Source organism: Procambarus clarkii, chromosome 14, assembly GCF_040958095.1.
Source record: "Procambarus clarkii isolate CNS0578487 chromosome 14, FALCON_Pclarkii_2.0, whole genome shotgun sequence".
NCBI lineage: Eukaryota > Metazoa > Arthropoda > Malacostraca > Decapoda > Cambaridae > Procambarus > Procambarus clarkii.
The window spans coordinates 32,784,145-32,801,290 of NC_091163.1; the positions used below are offsets into that span (position 1 = coordinate 32,784,145).

At 39.1% G+C, this 17,146-nt stretch overlaps 1 protein-coding gene across 1 annotated transcript in view; it reads right to left on the minus strand.

Moving 5' to 3' along the window:
- The window catches only part of LOC123771022 (uncharacterized), a 570,661-nt gene extending 563,222 nt beyond the window's left edge, over positions 1–7,439 (minus strand). Inside the window, exon 1 of the mRNA XM_069324755.1 lies at positions 6,707–7,439. Within this exon, the coding sequence (XP_069180856.1) occupies positions 6,707–6,775 (69 nt within the window). The 5' untranslated portion in view covers positions 6,776–7,439. The remainder of the gene's footprint in view (positions 1–6,706) is intronic.
- Between the last annotated feature and the right edge of the window lie 9,707 nt (positions 7,440–17,146).

The window sequence follows — 17,146 nt, forward strand, 5'->3', positions numbered from 1 at the left end:
ATGTTCAGAGGGGAAATGCGTGCTCTATCTTGGGTACGCACCCGACCCCCGAGGAGCTGGACGAGGTCTTCGAACACTGATTGGTATATTGTTATATAAGTGTGTGTTTTCTGTAAACTGTAGCATTGCAATAAAATCAAATAAAAAAAAAATAAAAAAAATAATAGGGGTGGTAGGAGAGGAAAAGATTAAAGTATTCAGTGAGAATCCACAAGGTCTTCTCTGAACACTATTTATTTTCTTCTTCGAGGATGTGGGTCCCTTTAATTAAACCAGTGGTGGTACCCCTAAATATATATATATATATATATATATATATATATATATATATATATATATATATATATATATATATATATATATATATATATATATATATCAGTAAATTAGAATAAGCAAATATATATTTGATATTCCAAGAGTGTGTGACTTAACCAAAGCAGTCTGGGGTATGGGACGAACATAGGTTGGTCAGGGTGGCCAGAATTCAACAGAGAACATCGTGCCTTGCACATTAACGGTACTAACTTCTAGAATATTCTTCCAAATAAAAATACAAACTCTCTTTCTCCTAATCAGTTTAAACGAGAAACTAAGAAATATCTGTCTGTAGCAGCAACTACAATTTCTATATTTAAGTACTGCAAATCTTTCATCAATATACATAATATTTATTAACCAGTTTGATAAATTACTTTAACAATGCATGCTAGTTTAATTATCTTTTATTATTACCAGTTACCCCGTTAAATATATTAATACATATGCTCTGCATAATATTACTTGACATAATATACATCATATTCCTACGAATACTCTTCTGAATCCCGTTTAGAAAGGCAGATGTATCTTATATAAATAAAAATATTATTAATATAATTTAGCAAAAATTATGTATATTGTAATTAAAAATGTTTTTATTACATTAAACAAATGTTGCATGCAACCTGCACAAGATTATACAGAGCTGAACTGTGGCTGTATATTTCAACTGGTCAGGAAAAGGCAATTAATTCACTGCAAGTCCATGACCGAGTTCCCGCTCCCGAGACTCTTGTAGCGTGACTGTTGACAGTTGTCAAGGTCTTCCCAACACACCATGTGGTGAAGCAAGAGTGTGGTGTGGTGAAGCAAGAGTGTGGTGTGGTGAAGCAAGAGTGTGGTGTGGTGAAGCAAGAGTGAGTGTGGTGAAGCAAGAGTGAGTGTGGTGAAGCAAGAGTGAGTGTGGTGTTGTGAAGCAGGAGTGTGTGTGGTGTTGTGAAGCAGGAGTGTGTGTGGTGTGGTGAAGCAAGAGTGAGTGTGGTGTGGTGAAGCAAGAGTGAGTGTGGTGTGGTGAAGCAAGAGTGAGTGTGGTGTTGTGAAGCAAGAGTGAGTGTGGTGTGGTGAAGCAAGTGTGGTTTGGTGAAGCAAGAGTGAGTGTGGTGTGGTGAAGCAAGAGTGAGTGTGGTGTTGTGAAGCAGGAGTGAGTGTGGTGAAGCAGGAGTGAGTGTGGTGTGGTGAAGCAAGAGTGTGGTGTGGTGAAGCAAGAGTGTGGTGTAGTGTTGTGAAGCAGGAGTGGGTGTGGTGTGGTGAAGCAAGGGTGAGTGTGGTGTTGTGAAGCAAGAGTGTGGTGTGGTGAAGCAGGAGTGAGTGTGGTGTGGTGAAGCAAGAGTGAGTGTGGTGTGGTGAAGCAAGGGTGTGGTGTGGTGAAGCAAGAGTGTGGTGTGGTGAAGCAAGAGTGTGGTGTGGTGTGGTGAAGCAAGAGTGTGGTGTGGTGAAGCAAGAGTGAGTGTGGTGTTGTGAAGCAGGAGTGAGTGAGGTGTGGTGAAGCAGGAGTGAGTGTGGTGTGGTGAAGCAAGAGTGTGGTGTGGTGAAGCAAGAGTGTGGTGTGGTGAAGCAAGAGTGAGTGTGGTGTGGTGAAGCAAGAATGTGGTGTGGTGTTGTGAAGCAGGAGTGTGGTGTGGTGATGCAAGAGTGAGTGTGGTGGGGTGAAGCAAGGGTGATTGTGGTGTGGTGAAGCAAGGGTGAGTGTGGTGTGGTGAAGCAAGAGTGTGGTGTGGTGAAGCAAGAGTGAGTGTGGTGTGGTGAAGCAAGAATGTGGTGTGGTGTTGTGAAGCAGGAGTGAGTGTGGTGTGGTGAAGCAAGGGTGATTGTGGTGTTGTGAAGCAAGAGTGTGGTGTGGTGAAGCAAGAGTGTGGTGTGGTGTGGTGAAGCAAGGGTGAGTGTGGTGTGGTGAAGCAAGAGTGAGTGTGGTGGGGTGAAGCAAGGGTGAGTGTGGTGTGGTGAAGCAAGGGTGAGTGTGGTGTGGTGAAGCAAGAGTGTGGTGTGGTGAAGCAAGAGTGTGGTGTGGTGAAGCAAGAGTGTGGTGTGGTGAAGCATGAGAGAGTGTGGTGTGGTGAAGCAAGAGTGAGTGTGGTGTTGTGAAGCAAGATTGTGTGTGGTTTGTTGAAGCAAGAGTGAGTGTGGTGTTGTGAAGCAAGAGTGAGTGTGGTGTTGTGAAGCAAGAGTGTGGTGTGGTGAAGCACGAGTGAATGTGGTGTGGTGAAGCAAGAGTGAGTGTGGTGTGGTCGAGTAAAAGTGAATGTGGTGTGGTGAAGCAAGAGTGTCGTGTGGTGAAGCAAGAGTGGGGTGTAGTGAAGCAAGAGTGAGTGTGGTGTGGTGGAGCAAGAGTGAGTGTAGTGTGGTGAAGCAAGAGTGTGGTGTGGTGAAGCAAGAGTGGGGTGTGGTGAAGCAAGGGTGAGTGTGGTGTGGTGAAGCAAAAGGGAGTGTGGTATATTCACCTAGCTGTACTCACCTAGTTGTGCTTGCGGGGGTTGAGCTTTGTCTCTTTGGTCCCGCCTCTCAACTGTCAATCAATTGATGTACAGATTCTTGAGCCTACTGGGCTCTATCATACCTACATATGAAACTGTGTATGGAGTCAGCCTCCACCATATCACTGCCTAGTGCATTCCATTTGTTATCTACTCTGACACTTAAAAAATGCTTGCTAAAGTCTCTGTGGTTCGTTCGGATACTAATTTTCTACCTGTGTCCGCTTGTTCTTGTTCCTAGACCTTGCTGAAGAGTTTGTCTTTGTCCACATTGTCAATTCGCCTGAAAATTTTGTAGGTGATTATCATGTTTTCCTTTTCTCTTCTGTTTTCCAGGGATGTGAGGTTCAGCTACTTCAGCCATTCCTCGTAGCTCATACCTCTCAGTTCCTGGACAAGTCTGGTGGCATACCGCTGAATCTTCTCTGACTTTGTCTTGTGTTTAACTAGGTATGGACTCCAGGCTGGAGCTGCATATTCCAGGATTGGTCTGACATAAATGGTATACAGGGTAATGAACGATTCCTTACACAAGTTTCTAAAGGCAGTTCTTATATTGGCCAACTTAGCATATGCCGCTGATGATATCCTTTTGATGTGAGCCTCTGGGGACAGGTTCGGTGTAATATCAACCCCCAGATATTTCTCTCTATTTGACTCTTGCAGGATTTCACCTCCCAGATGGTACCTTGTGTTCAGCCTTCTGCTCCCTTCGCGTAATTTCATTATTTTACTCGTTCCTGAGTTTAACTTTAGCAGCCATTTCCTAGACCATTCCTACAGTTTGTCCAGGTCATCTTGTAGTCTCAGTCTATCTTCATCTGTCTTGATTCTTCTCATAATTTTTGTATCATCAGCAAACATTGAGAGGAATGAGTCTATACCCTCTGGAAGATCGTTTACATATATTAGAAACAGGATGGGTCCAAGTACTGAGCCTTGTGGGACTCCGCTGGTGACATCTTGCCACTCTGATGTCTCCTACTCACTGTTACTCGATGTTTCTTGTTGCTTAAATACTCCCTTATCCACTGGAACACCTTATATTTTACTCCTGACTTTTGCTCCAACTTTTGTAACAGCCTTTTATGTGGAAGTGTCTTCCCCATAAAAGGACTGTCAGAAATGGGGCTTTCTGAAAGTCCAAGAAATTGCAGTCTGCCCACCCTTCTCTTTCTTGCCTAATTTTTGTTACTTCGTCTTAGAATTCTATTAATCCTGTGAGGCACGATTTACCATCTCTGAACCCATGCTGGTGGTGGTGAAAGCTATTTCCCTCTAGATGCTCTACGAGCCTTTCCCTCATGATCTTCTCCATCACCTTGCATGGAATACAAGTTAGGAAAACTGGCCTAAAGTTCTGAGCCTCTTGCCTGTTACTTTTTTTGTATATTGAGACTACATTAGCAGTCTTCCAACTTTTCAGTAGGTCTCCTGTTTCCAGTGACCTGTTATACACCATAGAGAATGGCACACATAGTGCTTCTGCACCTTTCTTTAGTATCCATGGTGAGATTCTGTCAGGCCCAACAGCATTTGTCACATTCACATTCAGCTCCAACAGATTCCTTTTAACCTCATCACTGGTGAGGTCAAATTCCTCCAAGGTTGCTTGGTTTACCTCATTTAGTGTAGGCTTCTCCTTGTTCTTCTGTGAAGACCTCTGGGAATCTCTTGTTGAGTTCTTCACAAACCTTCATGTCATTCACTGTGTATCTGTTCTCCCCTTTTCTCTGTTCCATCATTTGTTCCTTCACTGCTGATTTCCTTCTGATGTGGCTGTGGAGCAGCTTTGGTTGGGTCTTGGCTTTACTCGCTATGTCATTTTTATACTGTCTCTCTGCTGCCCTCCTCACTCTGAGGTTCTCATTTCTTGCACTCTGGTATCTCTCCCTGCTCTCTGGCGTTCTGTTATTCTTGTAGTTTCTCCATGTTCTTTTACTCAATTGCTTCACTACCTTACATTCCTGGTTAAAGCATGGATTCTTCAGTTTTTTTCGTTTTTCTCCTTTTGGACTGGGATAAACTTGTTTGCAGTTTCCTCGCACATCTGGGTGAAATAATACATCAAATTCTGCACAGCCTTCTCTCTGACTTCTGTTTCCCATGGTATTCCCCTTAGGAAGTTCCGCATCTCGTCATATTTTCTTCTTCGATAATTTAGTCTTTTCCCTTCTGATCCCATCCTTGGATATGTTATCCCTACCTCCACCAAATACTCAAATGTCAATACACTGTGGTCACTCAGTCCAATGGATGCTTTAAATTTGACTTCCCTTATTTCTGATTCATCCAAGGTTAATATCAGGTAGAGTCTAGCTGGTTCATTATTGCCACTCACTCTTGTGGGTTCCATGACATGTTGCCTCAGAAAGTTCCTTGTTGCCACTTCCAAAAGTTTAGCTCTCCATGTATCTGTACCACCATGTGGGTCCCCATTCTCCCAGTCTATCTTTCCACGATTGAAATCACCCATGATTAATAGTCTGGGGCTATTCCTGCAGGCAACTAAAGCTGCTCTCTCTATTATATAATTGGCTGCCATGTTGTTAATATCAAACTCCTGTCTGGGTCTTCTGTCATTTAGGGGAGGGTTGTAGGTGACTACAACTGTGGAGCAAGTGGAGTGTGGTGGAGCAAGAGTGAGTGTGGTGTGGTGAAGCAAGAGTGTGGTGTGGTGAAGCAAAAGAGAGTGTGGTGAGGTGAAGCAAGAGTGAGTGTGATGTGGTGAAGCAAGATTGTGTGTGTGGTTTGTTGAAGCAAGAGTGAGTGTGATGTTGTGAAATAAGAGTGAGTGTGATGTGGTGAAGCAAGATTGATTGTGGTGTGGTGAAGCAAGAATGAGTGTGGTGTGGTGGAGTAAGAGTGAGTGTAGTGTGGTGAAGCAAGAATGAGTGTGGTGTGGTGGAGCAAGAATGAGTGTGGTGTGGTGAAGCAAGAGTGAGTGTGGTGTTGTGAAGCAAGAGTAAGTGACGTGTGATGAAGCAAGAGTTTGGTGTGGTGAAGCAAAAGGGAGTGTGGTATACTCACCTAGCTGTACTCACCTAGTTGTGCTTGCGGGGGTTGAGCTTTGTCTCTTTGGTCCCGCCTCTCAACTGTCAATCAACTGATGTACAGATTCTTGAGCCTACTGGGCTCTATCATACCTACATATGAAACTGTGTATGGAGTCAGCCTCCACCATATCACTGCCTAGTGCATTCCATTTGTTATCTACTCTGACACTTAAAAAATGCTTGCTAATGTCTCTGTGGTTCGTTCGAGCAAGTGGAGCAAGGGGAGCGTGGTGAAGCAAGAGTGAGTGTGGTGTGGTGAAGCAAGAGTGAGTGTGGTGTGGTGAAGCAAGAGTGAGTGTGGTGTTGTGAAGCAAGAGTGAGTGTGGTGTGGTGAAGCAAGAGTGAGTGTGGTGTGGTGAAGCAAGAGTGAGTGTGGTGTTGTGAAGCAAGAGTGAGTGTGGTGTGGTCAAGCAAGGGTGAGTGTGGTGTGGTGAAGCAAGAGTGAGTGTGGTGTGGTGAAGCAAGAGTGAGTGTGGTGTGGTGAAGCATGGATGAGTGTGGTGTTGTGAAACAAGAGTGAGTGTGGTGTGGTGAAGCAAGAGTGAGTGTGGTGTGGTCAAGCAAGGGTGAGTGTGGTGTGGTGAAGCAAGAGTGAGTGTGGTGTGGTGAAGCAAGAGTAGAGTGTGGTGTGGTGAAGCAAGAGTGAGTGTGGTGTGGTGAAGCAAGAGTTAGTGTGGTGTTGTGAAGCAAGAGTGAGTGTAGTGTGGCGAAGCAAGAGTGAGTGTAGTGTGGTGAAGCAAGAGTGAGTGTAGTGTGGTGAAGCAAGAGTGAGTGTAGTGTGGTGAAGCAAGAGTGAGTGTGGTGAGGTGAAGCAAGAGTGAGCAAGATACTAAGTCCTACTTAGTAAGTCCTACTTACAGTGAGTCTCTCCGACGCTGACAAGTCTTCTCCATTGTCTTTCTTCTCTTCGGGTTTCTTGGGCGCCATCTTTACCTATTCCTTCCACTCCTATATTTCTCTAGCTTTTCTACTAGGCCGACTTAGGCCGCTCCAGGAAGACCTTATCAGGTTGCCTCTGTGCCCATCGTGAGCCCAGAGGGGCAGACACCGAGGTGGCCCAAGCATAGTCGCGTCTCACATCACACCCCGCGAGTTTCAACACCTGCGGACCTCGCGGAACTTGAAACACCACTCGTATCCTGGCAGAGGTTGTCAACACCAGCGCACTGTAAATAGTGTTTTGCCAGGTGGACAAATCTAGGTGTGGGCCAGAGCGTACTACTGATGTCAAGGCAACCTCGATGCTAGGCAAACACCAGGTAGCCTGGTGTGGCTAGGTGAAGGCTAGGTGGCCAATAAAGGCTAGGGGCAGGCTACACTTATCAAGGGAACCTCGATGCTAGGTCATGTAGCCACATCTAGATGAAGGCTAGCTCGGCCTCCTAGTGTCAAGGGAACCTCGATGCTAGGTGCCCACTCGATCACAGAAATACATTATGCAACACATCGTATGACTTTGCGCACATCCCACCTAATGGTGTTCTAATCTGCCTCAAGAAACACGATAACCGCTCAGCACTAATTATTCAACAATCTTTAGGGAGAGTACGTGAGGTCCTGAGAGGCAGCCGAGCGTGTGTCCCCGACGACCCTCAGGTGGTGACTGCAGCCGTTGCCTCGTGTCGACCGACCCGCGCACTCTGTATTGACATGACGACCACCACACGCACCTCTCATACACCACCAGTACTCATACACGCTTGTCTCATACACCTACAGTACTCATACACGCACCTCTCATACACCTACAGTACTCATACACCTCCAGTACTCATACACGCACCTCTCATACACCTACAGTACTCATACACGCTCCGCTCATACACCTACAGTACTCATATACGCTCCGCTCATACACCTACAGTACTCATACACGCTCCGCTCATACACCTACAGTACTCATACACGCACCTCTCATACACCTACAGTACTCATACACGCACCTCTCATACACCACCAGTACTCATACACGCACCTCTCATACACCTACAGTACTCATAAGTAGTAGGGTTGACACGCCACAGACGATTTTTTTTTGGGGGGGAGAGGACCCCTGTGGACTGTAAGCGCCACAGACGATTTTTTTTTGGGGGGAGAGGACCCCTGTGGACTGTAAGCGCCACAGGTACCTTTTTTTTCTGTGCAAAATATCGTGTGTAGCATGTCGGGGTTTTCAGGTAAATTTTGTCAGTCACAGATTTTAGAAGTAAGGATTTCTTATGATGAAAATAATTTCCGAGACTTAGAAGTTTGTTAAAGTCTTATCATGAAATAATGTCATACGACTTTGTTAAAAGTTCTTATTTGTTTCTTACTTAGAAACTTGTATATTGCTATATATATATCTAATTCATTTCCCTGCCATCCCCCCTCCCTCACCTTTCCCTCCCCCTGCATCCCCCCCGCTTGTACCTCACACCCCCCTCCCTCCCCCCTTACCTCGCAATCTGTCGCCTCACCTGTGTTTACTTTAGACGTCAGCCAGACGCTGCCTTCAGGTCACCTCGGCAATCGTATCTTATCTTCTCCATAATAATATCTGGACCGTCCCTCTCTCTCTCTCTCTCTCTCCTCCTATTTCCTTACAGCTATTTTCAGAGTTTCAAATAATCATAGAAGTTTATTTATATGTTTATGACCGAATTTGTAAAAGGACCATTTTCAGAGAATATTGTCTTAGATGTTTTGTTAAGGAAAACAGACAACTTATCCATAACATTTAGTTTTATATCCATTTACGGCTATTTCATCTGTAAAGACCAAAATTGAACAGAGCCCAGTTTTAAGCTCATATTTCATCAGAGTCCAGTTTATACCGAAAATTCGCCAGAGTCTACTTTGAGAGCAAAATTAGTCAGAGACAGTTTTTAGCTCATATTTCATCAGAGTCCAATTATCAACAGAAATTCGCCAGAGTCTACTTTGAGAGCAAAATTAGTCAGAGACAGTTTTTAGCTCATATTTCATCAGAGTCCAATTATCAACAGAAATTCGCCAGAGTCTACTTTGAGAGCAAAATTAGTCAGAGACAGTTTTTAGCTCATATTTCATCAGAGTCCAATTATCAACAGAAATTCGCCAGAGTCTACTTTGAGAGCAAAATTAGTCAGAGACAGTTTTTAGCTCATATTTCATCAGAGTCCAATTATCAACAGAAATTCGCCAGAGTCTACTTTGAGAGCAAAATTAGTCAGAGACAGTTTTAAGCTCATATTTCATCAGAGTCCAATTATCAACAGAAATTCACCAGAGTCCACTTTGTGAGCAAAATTAGTCAGAGACAGTTTTAAGCTCATATTTCATCAGAGTCCAATTATCAACAGAAATTCACCAGAGTCTACTTTGAGAGCAAAATTAGTCAGAGACAGTTTTAAGCTCATATTTCATCAGAGTCCAATTATCAACAGAAATTCGCCAGAGTCTACTTTAAGAGCAAAATTCGTCAGAGACAGTTTTAAGCTCAAATTTCATCAGAGTCCAGTTTATACCGAAAATTCGCCAGAGTCTACTTTGTGCCAAAATATTCAGAGTCCAGTTCATGATCGAAATTAATCAGAGTCCAATTAAAGACCCAAATTTGACAGAGACCACATTTTCGCTACTAGCAGTCCAATCCCCCTGAAATTTTAAACAGTCATATTTCAGACGTAGTAAATAAGATCAAGTCAGTTACTGAGCTCCAGCTCTTGTCCCCCACCCTCTTCCACCCTCAAGTCTTTGCAAATAAACCATCAATTTCCCCGAAATTTTTACCCTCTGTATTTCAGACATAGTAAATATGAAGTAACAAATATAAAACTCTAGCTCTTGTCCTCTGTCCAAGTTCACTCATGTAAATTCATTACTATCAGTCCAAATCCCCCTGAGATTTAAACACCCAACTACATTTTCAGACATAGTAAATAAAAACCAGTTCAGTTATCAAGTTTCAACTTTTGTGCCCCCAGCTTAGTTCATTTTGTACAAGTTCTTTATTTTCCAACTAAATCACCCTGAGATTTAAGATCACCTTATTTCTAACGTAGTAAAATTAATCTGGACATTAGCCTTAGATCATCAGACATAAATATATTCGATCAAGTCCGTCTCCAGCCTAACTCTTATCCGAGTACACACATAACCCCAACCTGTGTAATTATCTTTCACCCCCTCCCACCTTCCTCCATCTCATCTCACCTTACCCTTTCCCTCCCTTACCTTTTCATCCCCAACTTATCCAAACCTTTGTCGGAAAATCCGACACCATTTAATAATCATACAGATAATAGCTGTGTTGTATAAACAAGTTACCCATAGAAAACGTAACTTGTAGTGGAATTACCGTCTAAAGAAAACGGGATATCATCACCACATACTATTATAATTCACCAGCTATTCTGCTGGGAATTATTCTTAAATACATTAGTCTTTGGACTTTACCATCATAAAAACATCTTATATAAATTAACTTAATTATCAATATTAAAATAGAGTAAATGTGACCCTTCTATCACTTTCTGAAATCTGGACAAAGTAGGCCAGGCGTCAGGGAGGAAGGAGGGAGCCATTGTTGTGTCACCTCCGAGACGTGTGGAGCAAATTTAGCTCCTATCATATCTGGACAATGTCGGCCAGTAACGTCAATAGTATGGAGTGTTAAACAGCCATTTTTTATATTGAGACCAGAGGCTCACACGGGAGCAAATACGGCTCCTGTTAATTTTACTTGGACGTAGTGTTATGGAACCCAAAGGTGTACCATTGTCAACACGCTGTCTACAAATTCAAGTTAAGTGTCTATCCGAAACCCGTTTATCATTCATTTATGGCCATTAATGTCAGGATATAGGGTGACCCGGTTAGATCACGTGGAAGCCTCAAACTAAAGGTAATTAAGCCAGGTCTTCAATGTTCCATGTACAGTTTTCTCTGATATAGCTTGTCATATATAGGTATCTGGCTTCACAGCTAGCGCACTTTTGACAGGTCAAGACGAGGAAGCAAGATTTGTGCACCAGTTACTGGGTGATATGGAAGCTACCTCAAAGAGGATAATTTGGTGTCTACACCCTAGTTATACCTGGTGGACTAACCTGCTGTACTATAAGATAAGGAACCTTTTCAATGTATGTAATTCTGCAGTTTGATTGGCTGCATATATATTAATATAAACCCCCCTAATGTGTAGAGGATCGATTTGTGAGATTATTGCAGAAATACAGTCCACTCATTATCATACAAATTGCTATCGAAGTATATAAATTAACGTAAATATAAATTCTATATAAATTCATATAAATTAAATAAATATAAATCTCACAGGTCGGTTCCCACAAACTTCAATAATCGTACTGTATTTGCATATTTTCTCTATATTCACTGTGTTCTTCGTATTCTCATCCATGTTCACTCCATGTTCTTCAAATGTTCACAGTCCCATTCAGTTCATATTTTCACAAGTATCTCCATTTTTTCTGTAATCTTTCTCTTAGTCTCATTATGTTCTCTACAAATTCTAGTTATATTTTCCATGTTTTCATGTTCATCACATGTTCTCTTTACAACTTTTATACTCAATATTCATGCTAACTTCCATATTTTGTGTTCGTTGTCAATATTCATATTCCTCTACAAGTTCATGTTCCTCACAAGCTCACTTCGTTTTTCACCTTCACTTACATGTTTTCTACATTCTTTGTCATATTCTCCATGTTCTTCACAAGTCCATTGTTCATTCTTTGTATTCCCTATTCTCCTTATCATGTTTTCATGTTCTCTGTAAGTTCATATTCCCAGCATGTTCACTGTATTCATCAACTTTTCTTACATATGTTCTTTGCCATGTTCCCCATATGTTCTCTGGGTTTTTTCCCCTTACATGTTATTTAACGTTCCTTAACTAAAAAAATCTTTCGCCAATCAACTAAAACATAGTCACTTTCGTCATTTCTCAACTAAACTTATTATCCAGTCAACTAAAAATAGTCAGAAATGGCCTCGTTCAACACTGTTCTTAACTAAAACAACCTTTCTCTTAGCTAAAAATTGTCAAAGGAAACTTCTTTCAGCACTTTCTTAACAGCCGCTACGTTTCAACAAGTAAGAAAAAATTGTCAAAGGAAACTTTCCAAAACTGTTCATAACTAAACTTATTCCCTAGTCAACAGAAAATAACCGTGTTCATCATGTTTCATTGTCATTTCTTATCTAAAAATTATCCGCCAATCATTAGAAAAGTCATGTTCATCATGTTTTGTCTTTTGCTCAACTAAAAGTATTCATCGGTCAACTAAAATAGTTACTTCATCATGTTTCCTTGTCATTTCTTAACTGAAATATCACTTCTCTCATCTGAAAATAGTCAGGATTAATCTCTTTCAACACCGTTCTTAACTAAAACAACCTTTCGCTTAGCTAAAAATTGTCAAAGGAAACTTCTTTCAGCACTGTTCATAACTAACTTTATCCATCGTCAAGTAAGAAAATATAGTCAAAGATATCTATCATCGTCGTTCTTAACTGACATTTATACTTTGTGGAACACTAAAAATAGTCAAATGTAACTTTTTCAACACTTTCGTAACTAAAATTATATGTCGTTAAGTAAGAAAATATAGTCAAAGATATCTATCATCGTCGTTCTTAACTGACATTTATACTTTGTGGAACACTAAAAATAGTCAAATGTAACTTTTTCAACACTTTCGTAACTAAAATTATATGTCGCTAAGTAAGAAAAATAGTCAAATGTAACTTTTTCAGCACTTTCGTAAAAATTATATGTCGTTAAGTAAGAAAAATAGTCAGAGGTGCTCTCCGTAACACCAAAGTTACTCTTCGAGAAATCAAAGACACTCTTCAATACATCAAGGACTTACTCAAAGACACCAAAGTTACACTCTAAGACATCCTTCGAGACATCAAAGACTTCCTTTAAGACTTCAAGGGCACTCTTCGAGATATTAAAAGACACTATCAAACACTCAAAAATTTACTCGCATCCTCAAAGTTATTCTCAGAGTCATCAAAAAGTTAATCTCAGTCATCAAAATGCTATTCTCTAAGTAGCCTTTCATTCATCAGAGAAACTTTCTAAGACATCTTCGTTCATTAAAGTTAATCTCAGAGGCATAAAAGTTATTCTCGGAGCTATCAAAATTAATCTCTAAAACAACAAAAGTTAATCTCGGTCATCAAAGTTGATCTGCAAGATATCTTCGAGACATCAAAGTTACTTTTCATTACATCAAAGACGCATTCAAATAGTACCCATGTTCTCAGAAGTCATTCTCAAAGTCATCAAAGTTATTCCAAGAGACGTCAAAGTTAATCCAAGACATCATCTTTCATCAAAGATATTCTCTCTAAGCCATCAATGTTCTTCTCTAAGACATAAAAGTTATTCTCTATGTCATCAAAAAGTTATTCTCTGAGCTAACAAAATACTACTCATGTTCTCAAAGACATTCTCCAATTCATCAATGTTGTTTCAAAGACATCAAAGTTAATCTCAGAGTTATCCAAAGACATTCTCAAAGTCATCTAAAGTTATTCTCTAAGAGCTATCAAAAGTTATTATCAGTCATCAAAGTTATTCACAGAGTCATCAAAGTTATTCTGTAACTCACTTTTGATCATTAAAGTTAATTTCTATGTTATAAAAGTTATTCTCAGAGACATAAAAGTTATTCTTCGAAACATAAAATTTGCTCTGTAAGATATCTTCGTTCATCAAACTTATTCTCAGAGATATCTAAAGTTATTCTCAGAACAATCAAAAGTTATTCTAAGACAAGAAAGTTATTCTCAGAGCTACCCAAAGCTATTCTCAGAGTCACCTTCGTTCGTCAGAGAAACTTTCAAAACATCTTTGTTCATCAAACTTGTTTTCAAAGTCATCAAAAGTTAATCTAAGACATCTTCTTTCATCAAAGTTATTTTCAGAGACATCTAAAGTTATTCTCAGAGCTATCAAACTTGTTCTCAGAGTCATCAAATGTTATTCTCGAAGTCATCAAAGATATTTTCAGAGACATCTAAAGTTAATTTCTATGTTATAAAAGTTATTCTCAGAGACATCTAAAGTTAATCTTGCTCATCAAAGTTGTTCTCTAAGACATAAAAGTTATTCTCAGAGTCGTCAAAGTGATCTCTAATTCACCTTCGTTCTCCCAAAGTTGTTCTCTAAGACACCTTCGTTCATCAAAGAAACTCTCCTTCTTCCATCATGTTATTCTTTAAGACATCTTCAGTCATAAAATTTCTCTCCAAAATGTAACTAGTTCAGCTTTTCATACCAAACCTGCATTTCTGTTAAAACATATTTTCTTAGTTGCTTTACCCTAAAACTGTTCTCTGAACTACACTGTTCAAACCTACGTAACGTAACGTTCCTAAACCTAACTTTTCCTATCCTAACATAACTTACCTTACCTTACCTATCTTACCTAACTTTACCTATCTTACCTAACTTAACCTGCATAACCTAACTTTACCTATGTTACCTTACCTTACCTATCTTACCTAACTTTACCTATGTTACCTTACCTTACCTTACCTTACCTATCTTACCTAACTTAACCTGCATAACCTAACTTTACCTATGTTACCTTACCTTACCTATCTTACCTAACTTAACCTGCATAACCTAACTTTACCTATGTTACCTTACCTTACCTATCTTTCCTAACTTTACCTATCCTATCCTAACCTAACTTGTCTTACCTAACTTAATCTTACATTCCCAAACTGATGTATCCTAACTTATCTAGTCCAACCAGACATGCTCTAACTTACATAAGTATTCCTTCTTGTCTTTTGTGTTTCGTCAATCAGTGTCTCATATTCATTTACTCATTTCATTAGTTAATTTCTCAAATGGTCACTTATGGATTTCAAGTGCTATTTGTTAGAGATTTGATATTTAAGCATTTCAAAGAATTTTTGTTATATATGGGCATTTACTCATTTCAAGGGATAATTTCTCAAATGGTCACTTACGCATTTCAAGTGCTATTTGTTAGAGATTGGATATTTAAGCATTTCAAAGAATTTTTGTCATATATGGGCATTTACTCATTTCATTAGTTAATTTCTCAAATGGACGTTTTTGCATTTCAAGTGTTATTTGTTTAAGATTTGGTGTTTAACCATTTCAAAGGATTTTTGTTATATATGGGAATTTACTCGTTTCAAGGGCAAATTTCTCAAATGGTCATTTTTGCAGACCAAGGGTTATTTGTTAAAGTTCATCAAGTTGCTCATAAGTTGCATTTATTATGTTTGTTATCATTTATTCTTATTCCCCCAACCCCTTAACCTAACCTCTTGTAATCTTAGTGTATTTAGTAGGTTCTATCTTATGTTCTTATTCCCCAACCCTTTAACCTATCCTTTCAGATGTAGTTTATTGTGTTTTTTGACATATTTGTTGAATATATTATCCTTTTCCTAACCTTTCAGATGTAGTTTTGTTTCTTCTTTTTGTATATTTTTACCCAAACCATCTTTCCTTCTTTACTTTGTTTTCACATATAAGTTCATTCTTTATCATAGTAATAATAAAAAGAACATAAGAACATAAGATAGAACCTACTAAATACACTAAGATTACAAGAGGTTAGGTTAAGGGGTTGGGGGAATAAGAATAAATGATAACAAACATAATAAATGCAACTTATGAGCAACTTGATGAACTTTAACAAATAACCCTTGGTCTGCAAAAATGACCATTTGAGAAATTTGCCCTTGAAACGAGTAAATTCCCATATATAACAAAAATCCTTTGAAATGGTTAAACACCAAATCTTAAACAAATAACACTTGAAATGCAAAAACGTCCATTTGAGAAATTAACTAATGAAATGAGTAAATGCCCATATATGACAAAAATTCTTTGAAATGCTTAAATATCCAATCTCTAACAAATAGCACTTGAAATGCGTAAGTGACCATTTGAGAAATTATCCCTTGAAATGAGTAAATGCCCATATATAACAAAAATTCTTTGAAATGCTTAAATATCAAATCTCTAACAAATAGCACTTGAAATCCATAAGTGACCATTTGAGAAATTAACTAATGAAATGAGTAAATGAATATGAGACACTGATTGACGAAACACAAAAGACAAGAAGGAATACTTATGTAAGTTAGAGCATGTCTGGTTGGACTAGATAAGTTAGGATACATCAGTTTGGGAATGTAAGATTAAGTTAGGTAAGACAAGTTAGGTTAGGATAGGATAGGTAAAGTTAGGAAAGATAGGTAAGGTAAGGTAACATAGGTAAAGTTAGGTTATGCAGGTTAAGTTAGGTAAGATAGGTAAGGTAAGGTAACATAGGTAAAGTTAGGTTATGCAGGTTAAGTTAGGTAAGATATGTAAGGTAAGGTAAGGTAAGGTAACATAGGTAAAGTTAGGTTAGGTTAGGTAAGATAGGTAAGGTAAGGTAACATAGGTAAAGTTAGGTTATGCAGGTTAAGTTAGGTAAGATAGGTAAAGTTAGGTAAGATAGGTAAGGTAAGGTAAGTTATGTTAGGATAGGTAAAGTTAGGTTTAGGAACGTTACGTTACGTAGGTTTGAACAGTGTAGTTCAGAGAACAGTTTTAGGGTAAAGCAACTAAGAAAATATGTTTTAACAGAAATGCAGGTTTGGTATGAAAAGCTGAACTAGTTACATTTTGGAGAGAAATTTTATGACTGAAGATGTCTTAAAGAATAACATGATGGAAGAAGGAGAGTTTCTTTGATGAACGAAGGTGTCTTAGAGAACAACTTTGGGAGAACGAAGGTGAATTAGAGATCACTTTGACGACTCTGAGAATAACTTTTATGTCTTAGAGAACAACTTTGATGAGCAAGATTAACTTTAGATGTCTCTGAGAATAACTTTTATAACATAGAAATTAACTTTAGATGTCTCTGAAAATATCTTTGATGACTTCGAGAATAACATTTGATGACTCTGAGAACAAGTTTGATAGCTCTGAGAATAACTTTAGATGTCTCTGAAAATAACTTTGATGAAAGAAGATGTCTTAGATTAACTTTTGATGACTTTGAAAACAAGTTTGATGAACAAAGATGTTTTGAAAGTTTCTCTGACGAACGAAGGTGACTCTGAGAATAGCTTTGGGTAGCTCTGAGAATAACTTTCTTGTCTTAGAATAACTTTTGATTGTTCTGAGAATAACTTTAGATATCTCTGAGAATAAGTTTGATGAACGAAGATATCTTACAGAGCAAATTTTATGTTTCGAAGAATAACTTTTATGTCTCTGAGAATAACTTTTATAACATAGAAATTAACTTTAATGAT